The sequence below is a fragment of the Rhinatrema bivittatum genome, chromosome 5 (assembly GCF_901001135.1).
Source record: "Rhinatrema bivittatum chromosome 5, aRhiBiv1.1, whole genome shotgun sequence".
NCBI classification, from domain to species: Eukaryota; Metazoa; Chordata; class Amphibia; order Gymnophiona; family Rhinatrematidae; genus Rhinatrema; species Rhinatrema bivittatum.
The window spans coordinates 284725612-284742287 of NC_042619.1; the positions used below are offsets into that span (position 1 = coordinate 284725612).

The window sequence follows — 16676 nt, forward strand, 5'->3', positions numbered from 1 at the left end:
CGGTACCCGTGCTGCAGTCCGGGTCCTCGCCCTGCAGGGAGCCGTACCTGCCGGTGCCTGCAGCCACTTCAGCTCCCTGCAGCCAGCTTATCTCACTTCTGCCTTCCTGCTTCAGTCCTCGCGGCTGGGAGCCGCTAAAGCAGCCTGCCACCTCTCTACCTTCAGGGCAGGGCTGTCCCACTGCCTGCCTGGCTTCCTTGGATTCTCCACGTGGGCGGGAGGACGCCACCAGCTTCCAGCTTGTCTCTCCAGCTTCCTAGGGCGTGGGCGCGCGCCTCTCTACTCCTTTTCAAGGGCCAGCCAGGTGTGGCCCCTGCTGACCCCTCCCTGGGAGTGTCATCGTCAGCCCTACTAAAGGGCTCAGCTTCCAGTCTGACTTTGCCTTCGCAAGAAGTTGGTCACTCCTGGGATCCTACCATCCTTGCTCCAGGAGTCGTCCGTGTTCCAGCCTTCTGCAAGGTCCAGTGCTTCTTGTTTTTTGTCGGAGCTCCTCGTCCTGTCCTGATGTCTACCTGCTGTTCCAGTCCTGATGTCTACCTGCTGTTCCAGCCCTGATGTTTGCCTGTTCATGTTCCTGCCATTGGCCTGTCTTCCCATCCGGTACCCGTGTTCCAGTCCAGATGATGCTTGGCTGCCGGTGTGCAGCAAACCTTTCCTTGGCTGCCAGGAGTGCATCAACCTGCTTCATTCCTGTGTCTTCAAAATGTCCTGGTGCCTCGCGGTAAGCCATGTCGTGGTCCGTGACCAGCCCCATGGGCGGGCTGAGTAGGGCGCTTCCTGATGCAAGCCATGCACCTCATTTCTGAGTCTTTGAGAAAGCCTTACCTTGTTCCTGAATCTCCTGAAAGCTAGCACCTCGTTCCTGTGTCTTCAAGATGTCCTGGTGCCTCGCGGCAAGCCATGTCGTGGTCCGTGACCAGCCCCACGGGCGGGCTGAGTAGGGCGCTTCGTGATGCAAGCCACGCACCTCGTTTCTGAGTCTTTGAGAAAGCCTTACCTTGTTCCTGAATCTCCTGAAAGCTAGCATCTCGTTCCTGTGTCTTCAAGATGTCCTGGTGCCTCGCAGCAAGCCATGTCATGGTCCGTGACCAGCCCCACGGGCGGGCTGAGGAGGGCACTTCGTGATGCAAGCCATGCACCTCATTCCTGAGTCTCTGAGAGAGCCTTACCTTGTTCCTGAACTTTCTGAAAGCCTGGTATCCTGCGGCAACCCCTGTCATGGTCCGTGACCAGCCCCATGAGCGGGCTGTGTAAGGCGCTTCATGTTGCCAGTCTCGTACCTCGCCCTTGAGTCTCCTGTATGCATCATACCCTGTTCCTGAGTCTTCGTCTGCACGTCCAGTACCTCGTTCCTGAGTCTACGTCTGCACTTCCAGTACCTCGTTCCTGAGTCTACGTTTGCACTTCCAGTACCTCGTTCCTGAGTTTACGTCTGCACTTCCAGTACTTCGTTCCTGAGTCCACGTCTCTGCCTGAGTCTACCTTGTTTCTGAGTCTCGTCTGCTTCCATGTTCCAGTCTTCGCTGCCCTGGCCTCCATCCGGCCTGCCGCTTCGTGCCGTACCCTGCGGCAGGTCCGAAAGGGCTGGGAACAGTCGGAGGACTGTTCACAACACCAACATAGCGTTGTTGGGTCTTCCGAAGCGTGCAGGCCTGGAGGAGGGCCTGTCTCCAGTCATCTCTCCAGCCTTGCTCTCGTCCTGCCCATGCTCGGGCATGTCACGCCTCCCGTGGCACTTCTTCAGAGTTCCTCTGGGGTCGAGCCGTGGCCCAAGGACACACGTCTCCCAGGAGTGGGATCGCTCTTCTAGCGCTCCCTAACAGTCAGAGACAATTCTTGAAACACAACTTCTACTTACAGATATTAACACATCACATTAATGCACATTTGAAGAAGAGCTCATAGGTCTTTCTATGAGATCCCAAACAGGGCAATTATTTTGAGATGATGGCCAATTCTGGCTCCTGACTTTTATGGTCTTGGGTAGTGATATGCAGACATTAGGGAAAAAGTGCAGGACTGCTTCTATGGCCAAGTCCAAAAACAAAAGGGTGCTCACCCTGTAAAAATGTTGCTAGCAGTAATTGTTGTAGGTTTGACAGTTGCTTGGTTTTGATAATATTACTACCCTTAATATAAGACTTGGGGGTAACCTGCATGGAGTGGCAGTTACTACCATAAGAAACTTGCTGGGCAGACTAGATGGAACATTTGGTTTTTTTCTGACATCATTACTATGTTACTATATTACCTTGGCCTCCTAGCAGCTAAATGCCAGGATCACCTTCCAGTCTTTCAGAATTTCTTTTGAACGGATGAGGACCAATATGAGATTGTAGGGCTGGGCTGGATCATATGTAAGGCTTTTCAGACTGCTTAGCTGCAAATACAGCAACCTGACCTGTGGCTTATGGGCAGAGTGCACACCAATATTCATTGCTGTAATACTACCAGAGTAAAAGCATGTTATAAAGATATTCTCTCAATTTGTTTTAAATATTTATTTACAGAGCAAGTCTATCACCAAACTTCACTGTGTTTACTTATACAGATGAAGGAGCAGTGCATGCAAAGCAGCCATTTATTAGGGTAAGCTGAATTTTGATATTGGCATTGTAAATATATTCTAACAACTTTTCTGTTGAAAAAAAAATCACTGGAAACTTTTATCAGTAATTCAAAAGAAACAAAGTTGGTAGGTTGGGAAATCTAAGATTTTAAGGCATCATTACTATTCAACTATATCTAGAGGAGAAATCCTAAACTGCTATTAACCAAGCTGACTTAGGGAATAGCCACTGCTTATTACCAGCAATAGTAGCATGGAATTTATTTAATGTTTGGGTACTTGCCAGGTTCTTGTATCCTGGTTTGGCCACTATTGGAAACAGGATGCTGAGCTTGATAACCCTCGTTCGGACCCAGAATGGCAACTTTTTATATTCTTAAATGTAGATAATTTATTTGGCAGAAAAAAATATTCATCTTTCTAATTCCCCTCCTGTAGAAATGATCCCTTTATTAGGATAACATATTTTTAAGATGCAAAATTTCCAATAGGAATGTGCCATCAAGGCAGCCAACATTCCCTCTTCTCCTTTTTCCTGTCTTCTGGGGGTTTGTATATTACAAATGTATTGAATTCTATTATAACTGTACCTCCACTTGCAGGTCCACTCCCTATATGAAGTACTGTCTGTCACACACACAAAACACATATACAATGTGCAGAAAAAATACTGTTGTTAGTTAAACTGAATAAAAAAGAACCAAAGACTAGCAGCTTGGTAAGTCTCTTATTCTTACCTTCAGTCTCTTTGTGTTCACCTCATCCCCCAGAGACGTAAACAAAATCACTAGCACTGCTCTTATCTCTATAGTCTCCTACCCTGACCTTCCCCCAATGAAGAGAAAAATCAGAATCAGCAGGGCATTGCCTCTATCTTTTTGGTACAGTGAGTGAAACCACTGCAGAAGAGAGATCACAAGCATCCATTTACCAGTGGCAAATCCAAAAGCTTTTAACTTATTTAAACTCTGAGAGTTTCTACAAACATGCCTTTCTCTGCCAACAGCTAGGGAGGACATACAAACCATCTTGCACATGCTCAGACTTTGCAGTGGGAGTGGATCAGCATTACTTGATCCAGAGAGCAGTGATAAGCTGTTTAAAAAGATGCTGCAACATGATTTGTCCTCTAGTCTCCTTGCCAACTTGTCCTGCCTGTGCTCTGACAAGTCTGAGCACAGGCAGGACACTATAGTGTCCTGCCTGTGCTCAGTTTAACAACAGAGCTGGTTACTATAGTTACCTCCATCTGTTTATTTACACAGAGCATAGCCATAGATTTGAATATTCCACAAACTTGGATGGGAAATAAATGAATGAGACATTCGTTTCATTTGTGGGGTCCACAAATGAAACAAATATGGACTTATTCACTGTGGGGCAGATTTCAAAAAAATACGCGAGTGCATACTTTTGTTTGCACACCAGGCGCAAACAAGAGTATACCGGATTTAATAGATACGCGCGTATCTTTTAAAATCCGGGGTCGGCGCGCGCAAGGCTGTGCAAAATCGGCAGCCTGCGCATGCCGAGCCACGCAGCCTGCCTCCGTTCCCTCCGAGGCTGCTCCGAAATCGGAGCAGCCTCGGAGGGAACTTTCCTTCCACATCCCGGCACCTTCCCCTCCCTTCTCCTACCTAACCCACCCCCCCAGCCCTATCTAAACCCCCCCTACCTTTGTTTTAAAAGTTACACCTGCCCAAGGCAGGCGTAACTTCCAAAGGGAAAACAAATTGATTTAACCGAGAAAGTTCGCAATCTAGGAGTAATAATTGACACTGAATTAAACCTAAAACAACATATATCAATACAGGTAAAAGAAGGGTATGCTAAATTCATGATACTCAGAAAACTTAAACCATTACTAACTCTGCCAAATTTCCGTACTGTACTTCAATCTCTGATATTTGCAAGCACAGACTATTGTAATGCCTTACTACTTGGCCTACCCTACACTACAGTCAGACCACTGCAAATTTTACAAAATGCTGCAGCTCGAATTCTCACTGGAAAAAGCAAAAGAGATAACATAACAGATTCACTTGCCTCCCTACATTGGTTACCCATAGAACAAAGAATACAGTTCAAAGCACTGTGCTTAATACACAAACTTATCCATGACGAAAAAGCAGAGTGGCTGAACACAGCCCTTGGAGTACACGTCCCACACAGAAATTTAAGATCAGCAAACAGAGCACTTTTAACCATTCCATCTGTGAAAACAGCAAGACTTACCCAAGTTAGAGAACGTGCACTATCTCTAGTCGGCCCCACATTATGGAACTCCCTGCCCTTGACATAAGACTTCAGAGTAATCATAAACTTTTCAAACAACAACTTAAAACCTGGCTTCTCATCAAGCTTTCAAGAAAGAGAATGACACAGTCAATTAAAAAAGGATAAGCGGCATAGAGCACACAGCGCTTAATTACCTAATTTTAACTGTAACCAACCATCAGGATGAATTGCTACCAAACTCAATTCCCCATGTGAATTTCTTTAAATGTAAACGCCTTATCATATACTATACAAGCCGTTAAGCCCGTTAAAACGGGCTACATCCCTCTGTCTCTCACCTCCCCCTCATTCTCTCTCCCCTCACTCTTCACCACCCCCTACCTCCTCCCTCACCCACTCCTCCCCCACCCTCCCTCTCCTCTCACTCTTCACCACCCCCTACCTCCCTCCCTCTCCTCTCACTCAGTCCCTCCCTCCCACTCAGTCTCACTCACTCCCTCCCCCCTCTCTCCCTCCCTCTCACTCACTGTCCCACTCCCTCCCTCCCTCTCTCTCACTCAGTCCCTCCCCCCTCACTCAATCCCTCCCCCCACTCAGTCCTCCCCTCCCCCCTCTCACTCAGTCCCTCCCCCCAGTCCCTCCCCCTCACTCAATCCCTCCCTCCCACTCAGTCACTCCCTCCCCCCTCTCTCCCTCACTCACTCAGTCCCACTCACTCTCCCTCAGTCCCCCCTCTCCCCTCTCACTCAGTCCCCCCTCTCCCTCTCCCTCAGTCCCCCTCCCTCCCTCCCACTCTCTCTCTCCGTCCCTCCCTCTCTCTCTCTTCTCCCTCCCTCGCTATTGGCCGCTACCGCCGCCCGCTACCGCCGTCGCTCGCTACCGCCGCCGCCGTCGTCGCTCGCTACCGCCGTCCGCTACCGCCGCCGCCACCGCCGCCGCTCGCTACCGCCGTCGCCGCCCGCTGCCGGTACCGCCGCCGCCCGCTGCTGCCACTGGACGCCGCCATTTTTTTTCTTCAATACCTATAAACGAAGCTTGACCGACCTGCCGCGTGCTCGCCCGCACATGCGCGGTAGAGCTGGTCTCTACTGCGCATTTGCGGCACGTCGGTCAAGCTTCGTTTATAGGTATTGATTATTCATAATATTATTTGTTACTGAATATTAATGGCACCACCTATGTAAATTATGATCCACTTTTTCTTTGATATAGGTGCCCTATTGTAAACCGTTATGATGGTAAATAACTTAATGACGGTATATAAAAACTCTTAAATAAATAAATAAATAGTCATATGGGTCACAGTGGACTGATTCTCAAAGATGGCTCACTTTGTTCCACTACCCAAACTACCTTCAGCCCCTGAGCTGGCCCAGCTCTTTACGCAGCACATCTTCCAAGCTCATGGCCTGCCTCTGCATATTGTGTCTGATAGGGGTCCACAGTTTACTACACGATACTGGAGGGCATTATGCAAGAAATTTGGGGTTCAATTGGATCTCACCTCAGCATTTCATCCACAGAACAATGGACAAGTGGAACGTACCAATCATTCACTGAAGACTTTCCTGTGGACCTTCGCTACAGAGAAACAGAATAATTGGGTATCCCTACTACCATGGGCTCAGTTCTCATATAACAACCATACTCACTCATCCACAGGGAAGACTCCTTTCCTGCTGGTGAATGGAAGACAACCCAAACTACCTTTACCACTGCCGGTAACAGTCCCGTCCCCAGCAGCAACTTCACGTCCTCTGGAACACAATTCAAAAGACTTCAGCACATAGCAGCTGTGCTATGCAGAATGGATTAGATGGTCATCTCAAGATACTGTGTTTTGCAACCCACCTACTGTGTATTGTTAAGCTCAAGCCAGGGTTTGGTGTATCAGTGTTAAGACATGACCTCTCATTATTCAACATTAACTTCCCATTAAAAAACTATAAAAACTATAAAAAATTATTAATAACAACAATATCTATAATTTGTACCTATATAAAATCTGTCATAGTGAGATAAAAAATAAATGATAAAAACAAAATTGTGGAGCATGATTCAGCAATATCAAAATTTTTACTACCTGTTAAACTCTAAAAGTGGTGTTTGCAGCAATCATGCGAATAAAATGTCCTTAAAATCTATGTGTTATGTTAAAAAGATCTCAAAACACAAAGAAAAACATATAAATAACAAAAGACATATCAATAAAAAAATAATACAAATTAAAAAATATATAAAAAAGAGATAAAAATATATAAAAGACCATTATTTAATATCAACCTGAATATAAGAATTTTTTTTTAATATATTAAAATATAGTCGAATTAAAACCAAAAAAATTTTATGCAGATGGAACATCACTCTAAGTTATATACTGAATCAGCAAAATAGGTAGCATTTGGTGACAATGTCATAAAGAATGGTTTTAAAAGATTTTAAAAGAAATCTTAACATTCTATATGAAAAGAACTCAACCACATTGGAAATCAAGTCAACTCTATTTCCTGTGAACATAGCAAAATGGTCTTCAGAGTATTGAAGTAACCATTCTCTAGATCAGCGCTTCTCAACCGGTGTGTCGCAACACACTAGTGTGTCGCCATTCACCAGCAGGTGTGTCACATCTCCCAGTGTCCCACTGCCCCGTTGTACTTTCCTTCTCCCTTTCTCCAGCCCCTGCAGGCCAATCGGAAGCCTCTTTTCTTCCTACCCCCATTGCCCAATGGGAAGCCTCCTTCATTCTGCCTGCCCCCGTGCAGGCCAATTGGAAACCTCCTCCCTTCTACCTGCCAGTGGGAGTAGGAAGAAGGGAGGAAGCTTTTGATTGGCCGATGTGGCGGTGAAGAGGAAACCCAACCCCGACGAAGCAAGGCCCCCATGGGAGCCCATTCCCATGGCAGTGAAGGGGAAAACCCGATCCCGACGAAGCAAGGCCGCCATGGGACCGTGGCGGCGAAGAGGAAACCCGACTCCGAAGCAAGGCCACCACAGGACCCCATTTCTATGGTGGCGAAGAAGAAACCCGACCCCGACCAAGCAAGGCCGCCACAGCCTGTGGCGGCGAAGAGGAAACCCAACCCCACCGAAGCCACCATGGGAGTCCATTCCCATGGTGGCACAAAAAGAAGGCCCGCCGGAGTAAAGTCACGGCGGAACTGGAGCCCATCCCTGCAGTGAAGGAAGAATAAGGTTTTGGTGAGAGCTGGTGTGTCTGTATGTGAATGAGTGCCTGGGTGAGAGCTAGTGTGAATGGGTGCTTGGGTGAGAGCTTATGTGTGTGGGTGTGAATGGAAGCCTGGATGAGAGCTGGTGGGAATGGGTGCTTGGGTGAGAGCCCTGTTCCACGCGCAGGTCACCAGAGGCAGGCAAAGCTCCGGAGTCTCAATGCGTGGATGAGACAATGGTGCAAGGAAGAGGGATTCAGTTTTGTTAGGAACTGGGGAACCTTTTGGGGAAGGGGGAGTCTCTTCCGAAGGGATGGGCTCTACCTTAATCAGGGTGGAACCAGACTGCTGGCGCTAATCTTTAAAAAGGAGATAGAGCAGCTTTTAAACTAGAACAAAGGGGAAAGCCGACAGTCGCTCAGCAGCGCATGGTTTGGAGAGAGGTATCTTCAAAAGATACTAATGATCCATTAGAATGAGGGCATCCCAACAGTGAGGTTCCAATAATAAGAAAAGTAGTCCAAGTGCCTGTAACTAAAAACTCACCTGAGCTAAAAAATTCTAACTTATCCCTATCAATTAAAAAGCAGAATGAAAATACAAACAAAAAACAAACTTTGAAATGTTTGTATGCTATTGCCAGAAGTCTAAGAAGTAAGATGGGAGAATTAGAATGTATAGCAGTGAATGATGACATAGACTTAATTGGCATTTCAGAGACATGGTGGAAGGAGGATAACCAATGGGACTGTGCTATACCGGGGTACAAATGATATCACAATGACAGAGAGGAGCACCCGGGAGGCGGTGTGGCGCTTTATGTCCAGGATGGCAGAGTCCAGCAGGATAAACATTCTGCATGAGACTAAATGCAAAATTGAATCTTTATGGGTAGAAATCCCTTGTGTGTCGGGGAAGACTATAGTGATGGGAGTATACTACTGTCCACCTGGTCAAGATGGTGAGATGGACAGTGAAATGCTAAGAGAAATTAGGGAAGCTAACAAAATTGGTAGTGCGGTAATATTGGGCGACTTCAATTACCCCAATATTGACTGGGTAAATGTATCATCGGGACACGCTAGAGAGATAACGTTCCTAGATGGAATAAATGATAGCTTTATGGAGCAATTGGTTCAGGAACCGACGAGAGAGGGAGCAAATTTAGAGCTAATTCTCAGTGGAGCACAGGATTTGGTGAGAGAGGTAATGGTGGTGGGGCCGCTTGGCAATAGTGATCATAATATGATCACATTTGAATTAATGACTGGAAGAGGAACAGTATGCAAATCCACGGCTCTAGTGCTAAACTTTCAAAAGGGAAACTTTGATAAAATGAGAAAAATTGTTAGAAAAAAACTGAAAGGAGCAGCTACAAACGTAAAAAATGTGCAAGAGACGTGGTCATTGTTAAAAAATACTATTCTAGAAGCACAGTCCACATGTATTCCACGCATTAAGAAAGTTGGAAACAAGGCAAAACGATTACCAGCATGGTTAAAAGGGGAGGTGAAAGAAGCTATTTTAGACAAAAGTTCTTCATTCAAAAATTGGAAGAAGGATCCAACAGAAGAAAATAGGATAATGCATAAACTTTGGCAAGTTAAATGTAAGATATTGATAAGACAGGTTAAGAGAGAATTTGAAAAGAAGTTGGCTGTAGAGGCAAAAATTCACAGTAAAAACATTTTAAAATATATCTGAAGCAGAAAGCCTGTGAGAGAGTCAGTTGGAACGTTAGATAATTGAGGGGTTAAAGGGGCACTTAGAGAAGATAAGGCCATCGCGGAAAGATTAAATGATTTCTTTGCTTCGGTGTTTACTGAAGAGGATGTTGGGGAGGTACCCGTACTGGAGAAGGTTTTCATGGGTAATAATTCAGATGGACTGAATCAAATCACGGTGCACCTGGAAGATGTAGTAGGCTAGATTGACAAACTAAAGATTAGCAAATCACCTGGACTGGATGGTATACACCCCAGAGTTCTGAAGGAACTAAAAAATGAAATTTCAGACCTATTAGTAAAAATTTGTAACCTATCATTAAAATCATCCATTGTTACCTGTAGACTGGAGGATAGCTAATGTAACCCCAATATTTAAAAAGGGCTCCAGGGGCGATCTGGGAAACTACAGATCGATTAGCCTGACTTCACTGCCAGGAAAAATAGTGGAAAGTGTTCTAAATATCAAAATCACAGAACACATAGAAAGACATGGTTTAATGGAACAAAGTCAGCATGGCTTTACCTAAGGCAAGTCTTGCCTCTCAAATCTGCTTCATTTTTTGAAGGAGTTAATAAACATGTCGATAAAGGTGAACCAGTAGATGTAGTGTACTTGGATTTTCAGAAGGCGTTTGATAAGGTTCCTCATGAGAGGCTTCTAGGAAAAGTAAAAAGTCATGGTATAGGTGGCGATGTCCTTTCGTGGATTACAAACTGGCTAAAAGACAGGAAACAGAAAGTAGGATTAAATGGACAATTTTCTCAGTGGAAGGGAGTGGGCAGAGGAGTGCCTCAGGGATCTGTTTTGGGACCCTTACTTTTCAGTATATTTATAAATGATCTGGAAAGAAATACGACGAGTGAGATAATCAAATTTGCAGATGATACAAAATTGTTCAGAGTAGTTAAATCACAAGCAGGTTGTGATAAATTGCAGGAAGACCTTGTGAGACTGGAAAATTGGGCATCAAAATGGCAGATGAAATTTAATGTGGATAAGTGCAAGGTGACGCATATAGGAAAAAATAACCCATGCTATAGTTACACAATGTTAGGTTCCATATTAGGTGCTACAACCCAAGAAAGAGATCTAGGCGTCATAGTGGATAACACATTGAAATTGTCGGTTCAGTGTGCTGCGGCAGTCAAAAAAGCAAACAATGTTGGGAATTATTAGAAAGGGAATGGTAAATAAAACGGAAAATGTCATAATGCTTCTTTATTGCGCCATGGTGAGACCGCACCTTGAATACTGTGTACAATTCTGGTCGCTGCATCTCAAAAAAGATATAATTGCGATGGAGAAGGTACAGAGAAGGGCTACCAAAATGATAAGTGGAATGGAACAGCTTCCTTATGAGGAAAGACTAAAGAGGTTAGGACTTTTCAGCTTGGAGAAGAGACGGCTGAGGGTGGATATTATAGACGTGTTTAAAATCACGAGAGGTCTAGAACAGGTAGATGTGAATCGGTTATTTACTCTTTCAGATAATAGAAAGACTAGGGGGCACTCCATGAAGTTAGCATGTGGCACATTTAAAACTAATCGGAGAAAGTTCTTTTTTACTCAACACACAATTAAACTCTGGAATTTGTTGCCAGAGGATGTAGTTAGTGTAGGTAGTATAGCTGTGTTTAAAAAAGGATTGCATAAGTTCTTGGAGGAGAAGTCCATTATCTACTATTAATTAAGTTGACTTAGAAAATAGCCACTGCTATTACTAGCAATGGTAACATGGAATAGACTTAGTTTTTGGGTACTTGCCAGGTTCTTTTGGCCTGGATTGGCCACTGTTGGAAACAGGATGCTGGGCTTGATGGACCCTTGGTCTGACCCAGTATGGCATGTTCTTATGTTCTAGTATGAAGAATGTGCCCTCGGGAGAGCCACCACCTTGTTGTGAACCTTATACAGGTGAACAGTCATGTTTAGTTCATGATCAAAACATTCATGCACAAAGTCCCATCTTGCAGACAGACAATATTTCACCACACAATAGTAATCCTTTTTGTAGGTGACTATCATTTTATCGGTGCAGTCTGCACAGAGAAGCAAAAGCAGGGTTATGACCGTTTCAGTAGCCTCGTGAGAGAGTTCTATGTCCCGGAGTTTCCTGCTGTTGTAGTACTGTAAGCCTTTTTACAGTGAGAAGGGTGTTCCCGGGTAGGGTGTCCTTCTAATTTTACTGCAGAATGTGAGGTTAAAAGTACCTGATAGGGTCCCCTCCACCTGGGGTCCAAGGAGTTCTTCTGTCAGAAAATCATTTAGAAAAACAAAATCACCTGGTTGAACCATCTCAGTGGACGCAGGGTACACTGGAGGAAAAGATGCTTGTACTTTCTGCCAGTGTGAAATCAAGACTTTGTGGAACATAAACAAATAATGGTTAAGATGTACTTCTTGTGAAAATATGAGAGCAGTGGAAGGTTTTGGCATTAGATCAATAGCCATTGGTCGTCCAATGACTATGTCAAATAGGGTAAGCCCTGTCTTGGAATGGGGTGATGCCCGCAAAGCCATTAGATCTTAAGGGAGAGCTCGTAGCCACGTTAAGTGTGCTGCAGCCATGATAATGCTCAGCTTAGTTTTTAGCCTGCCATTGAAGTTTTCTATAAGGGCAGAGGCTTGAGGTCTGTAAGGGGTGTGGAACCTGAAAGAGATGCCTAGCGCCTTACTTAATGACACAACTATGTCATTCACAAAGTGTGTCCCCTGATCACAATCAATTGATTCTGGGATTCCATATCTTGGAATAAATTCTCTTATTAAAATCTTAGCTACAGAGATTGCATCTGCTTTTACTACTGGAAAAGCTTCTCCCCATCCTGAGAAGCTGCATATCATTGTTAGTACATACGTGTAATTTTGGCATTGGGGTAATTCAATAAAGTCAACCTGGATCTGCAAGAAAGGACCTATTTTCAAAAGCATTGCACTGAAAAATAAGACAGCCTTTAAGTGTCTGTTCGGAGTAAAGAAAGAGTTATGAAGAGGACATATGTTTCTAAACATAGTACAGAGCACAGGAGGCCTGTGGCTCTAAAACAAAGTACAGAGCTCAGGGGTGCACAAAGCACAGTAGCTTGTGTGAAATGATGTGGCTCAGAAGCTGTACTGAAGAAAAAACAATGTTTAAAAGATTTAGGTAGAGTGGAAATTGTGAGTGGGCCTATTTGCAGGGACAGCCAGGAAGTGGTAGATTTGCACTGGCTGACAGGAGAAGCCTGGCTGGAGGTAGATAGGGATTAAAGTTAAGAACATAAGAACATGCCATACTGGGTCAGACCAAGGGTCCATCAAGCCCAGCATCCTGTTTCGAACAGTGGCCAATCCAGGCCATAAGAACCTGGCAAGTACCCAAAAACTAAGTCAACTTAATTAATAGCAGGTAATGGACTTCTCCAAGAACTTCTCCAATCCTTTTTTTAAACACAGCTATACTAACTGCACTAACCATATCCTCTGGCAACAAATTCCAGAGTTTAATTGTGTGTTGAGTAAAAAAGAACTTTCTCCGATTAGTTTTAAATGTGCCACATGCTAACTTCATGGAGTGACCCCTAGTCTTTCTATTATCCGAAAGAGTAAAAAACCGATTCACATCTACCCGTTCTAGACCTCTCGTGATTTTAAACAGCTCTATCATATCCCCACTCAGCCATCTCTTCTCCAAGCTGAAAAGTCCTAAATTCTTTAGTCTTTCCTCATAGGGGAGCTGTTCCATTCCCCTTACCGTTTTGGTTGCCCTTCTCTGTACCTTCTCCATCGCAATTATATTTTTTTTGAGATGCGGCGACCAGAATTGTACACAGTATTCAAGGTGGGGTCTCACAATGGAGCGATACAGAGGCATTATAACATTTTCCGTTTTATTCACCATTCCCTTCCTAATAATTCCCAACATTCTGTTTGCTTTTTTGACTGCCGCAGCACACTGAACTGACAATTTCAATGTGTTATCCACTATGACGCCTAGGTCTCTTTCTTGGGTGGTAGCACCTAATATGGAACCTAACATTGTGTAACTATAGCATGGGTTATTTTCCCTATGTGCATCACCTTGTATTTATCCACATTAAATTTCATCTGCCATTTCGATGCCCAATTTTCCAGTCTCACAAGGTCTTCCTGCAATTTATCACAATCTGCTTGTGATTTAACTACTCTGAACGATTTTGTATCATCTGCAAATTTGATTACCTCACTCGTCGTATTTCTTTCCAGATCATTTATAAATATCTTGAAATAAAAGTAAGGGTCCCAATACATATCCCTGAGGTACTCCACTGCCCACTCCCTTCCACGGAGAAAATTGTCCATTTAATCCTACTCTCTGTTCCTGTCTTTTAGCCAGTTTGTAATCCACGAAAGGACATCGCCACCTATACCATGACATTTTACTTTTCCTAGAAGCCTCTCATAAGGAACCTTATAAAACGCCTTCTGAAAATCCAAGTGCACTACATCTACTGGTTCACCTTATTGTTTATTAAATCCTTCAAAAAAGTGAAGCAGATTTGAGAGGCAAGACTTGGCTTGGGTAAAGCCATGTTGACTTTGTTCCATTAAACCATGTCTTTCTATATGTTCTGTGATTTTGATGCTTAGAACACTTTCCAATATTTTTCCTGGCACTGAAGTCAGGCTAACCGATCTGTAGTTTCCTGGATCGCCCCTGGAGCCCTTTTTAAATATTGGGGTTACATTAGCTATCCTCCAGTCTTCAGGTACAATGGATGATTTTAATGATAGATTACACATTTTTACTAATAAGTCTGAAATTTCATTTTTTAGTTCCTTCAGAACCGTGGGGTGTATACCATTCGGTCCAGGTGATTTACTACTCTTCAGTTTATCAATCAGGCCTACCACATCTTCTAGGTTCACCGTGATATGGTTCAGTCCATCTGAATCATTACCCATGAAAACCTTCTCTGGAACGGGTTTTAGTTAATGCTGGTTTTGCAGGCTTTTTAAAAATTAGTTTTAATATTTTTTGCCTTGAAAGAAGAAAAAAAGAAGAAGGAACACATGGTGTGGCCCTGGAAAAGCTGCCAGAGTGGGCTGTGAATGTGGTGAATGGAAAAAGGGTGGTGCCCTCTTCCAGCAAGCTAGGCATTCTGGAAGGAAGGTGTGCAGCCACGAGAAAACCTAGATTGGTGCAGCCAGGCTACTGCAGCACCAGAATGCAGCAGTCTGAGAGCATGATGGAAGAAGGCTGGCAAGCACTGATCCAGAATCTCCAGGAGGAAGATAGGTTACTAGAGAGCCTTGTAAGGAGTCAGTTGACCTGGGCTGAGCAAAAACCGAACCAGAAAATACATCAGGACCTGTTCAACTTCTATTTGGAGTGGAGCCTGGTAGCCTGGTCAAGAGTGGCAGCACAGAGTGCCCAGGAGAGGTTATCACAGAGTGGCCAGTGGGCTGCAACAGTGATTGGCCAGAGGAGGACGCTGCAGGTGGGCCTAAGGAAGACCCCGAACGGTGCTCAAAATCTACTGGGAGTCCAGAGAATGCTCCCAAGAGAAGCCACAAGGGGGCAGTAAAGAACCCTGAGAAGATGGGTCATGGAGAGCCATGGAGAGGGCAACACAGATTGCCCAGAAGTAGGCAGTGTTGAAAAGTTGGAAATCAGCAGAACAGGAGGTCCTGAGGAAGACCCTGTAGGATGCCCGAACATTACTGGGAGTCCAGAGATAACTCCCATGAGTAGCCCAGAGAGAAAGGGCACTGAAAGGCAAGTGAGAGATGCCATGGAGAGCCCAGAGGATAGTGCTGTGGAGACTTCAATGAATGAGGCTGTGTAGGAGCCAGTGACTGGCATGGGCGAGTGGCAAAAGTGTACAGAAGTGTAAACTGTGGAGATCCCAGAGGGAATCACTTCAGAGTTTACAGACAAGGAAATTGTGGACAACTCAGGGGGAGGTACTGCAGACTTTACAGATGAGGAAACTGCAGAGAGCCCAGAGGAGGTGCTGTGTAGAACATGGAAGAAGAGTCCATGGAGAGCCCAGAGGATGGCGTGGTGGAGACTCCAACCTCAGAGGATACAGAGGAGTCAAGGGGGGGCTCTACATCAGAGATATCAGATGCCAGGAAGCAGGAGCAGCTGGCTATAGAGGAACTAGCACTAATGGTCTCCCAGTTGGTCCATAAAGCTCCTTCAGGGTGGAATTCAAACCCAGAGCCAGCAGAGGATTTAATTATAGGACTGGGAATGTGCACTGCATGAACAGCACACTGGGTGATGGTTGTGATGCAGTTAAACGTAACCCTAAGAGATGGTATTGAGCATGTCATGAGGTCCCTGTTCCCAAGCATCGCTGGTGGGAAGCCAGAAAAGGTGGTCTGAAAGATATTTGACTCTCCTAGATGTGATCCAGGAGGGAGAAGGGATGCTTGGCCTGTTGGGTCCAAGCAGAGGGGAGGAGTATGTGAGGCAGTGCCCCTAGTGTTCTCCCAGGACAAGCAGGATGGTAGTCCTCACATGTGGGTGATGTCACCGAACAGAACCCTATCACGGAAAACATCTGACAAAGTTTCTAGAACTTTTGACTGGCATGCCCAGCATGCCATGATCCCTGCAGCCACAGGGGTCTCCCTTCAGTCTTTTTTTCCACGCTGCTGTTGCCTTGGTTAGGAGCTCTGAGAATTCTCACACAAATTTCCTCACGGAAAAATCTTAAAATTTACTTCAGAAAAACATTCCCTCATAGGGGTCTCCCATTGGTGTATATTTTTCCATTGTTCAGTGAGTAAAATCACTATTCCCGGTCGATTCCCACAGGCTTTCAACTGTTTTCGGGGCCTCAACCTCTGTCATTATGGCAGTAGGTTTCAGAAAATGGTTCGGGGACATTCCGGACATGTCATTCACCTCATGATGTCTGTGCGCTGTGCCTTGGCTCATCACACAATGTATCTAACTGCTGAAGTTGTGCACAGATGACCCCGAAGGGTAGGTGGGCTTGCCT

General features: G+C 45.0%; 1 protein-coding gene across 2 annotated transcripts in view; it reads left to right on the top strand.

Annotated features, from left to right (window-relative positions):
- Window positions 1–16676, top strand: part of LOC115092774 (disintegrin and metalloproteinase domain-containing protein 20-like) — a 180446-nt gene that overhangs the window by 54881 nt on the left and 108889 nt on the right. Inside the window, exons 4-5 of one of the 2 annotated variants that reach the window (XM_029604076.1) lie at window positions 2511–2589; window positions 6331–6679. In XM_029604076.1, the coding sequence (XP_029459936.1) occupies window positions 2511–2589; window positions 6331–6597 (346 nt within the window). In that variant the 3' untranslated portion in view covers window positions 6598–6679. Of the gene's footprint in view, window positions 1–2510; window positions 2590–6330; window positions 6680–16676 lie in introns of those variants that run through there. The other variant, XM_029604078.1, reaches the window with a different exon arrangement.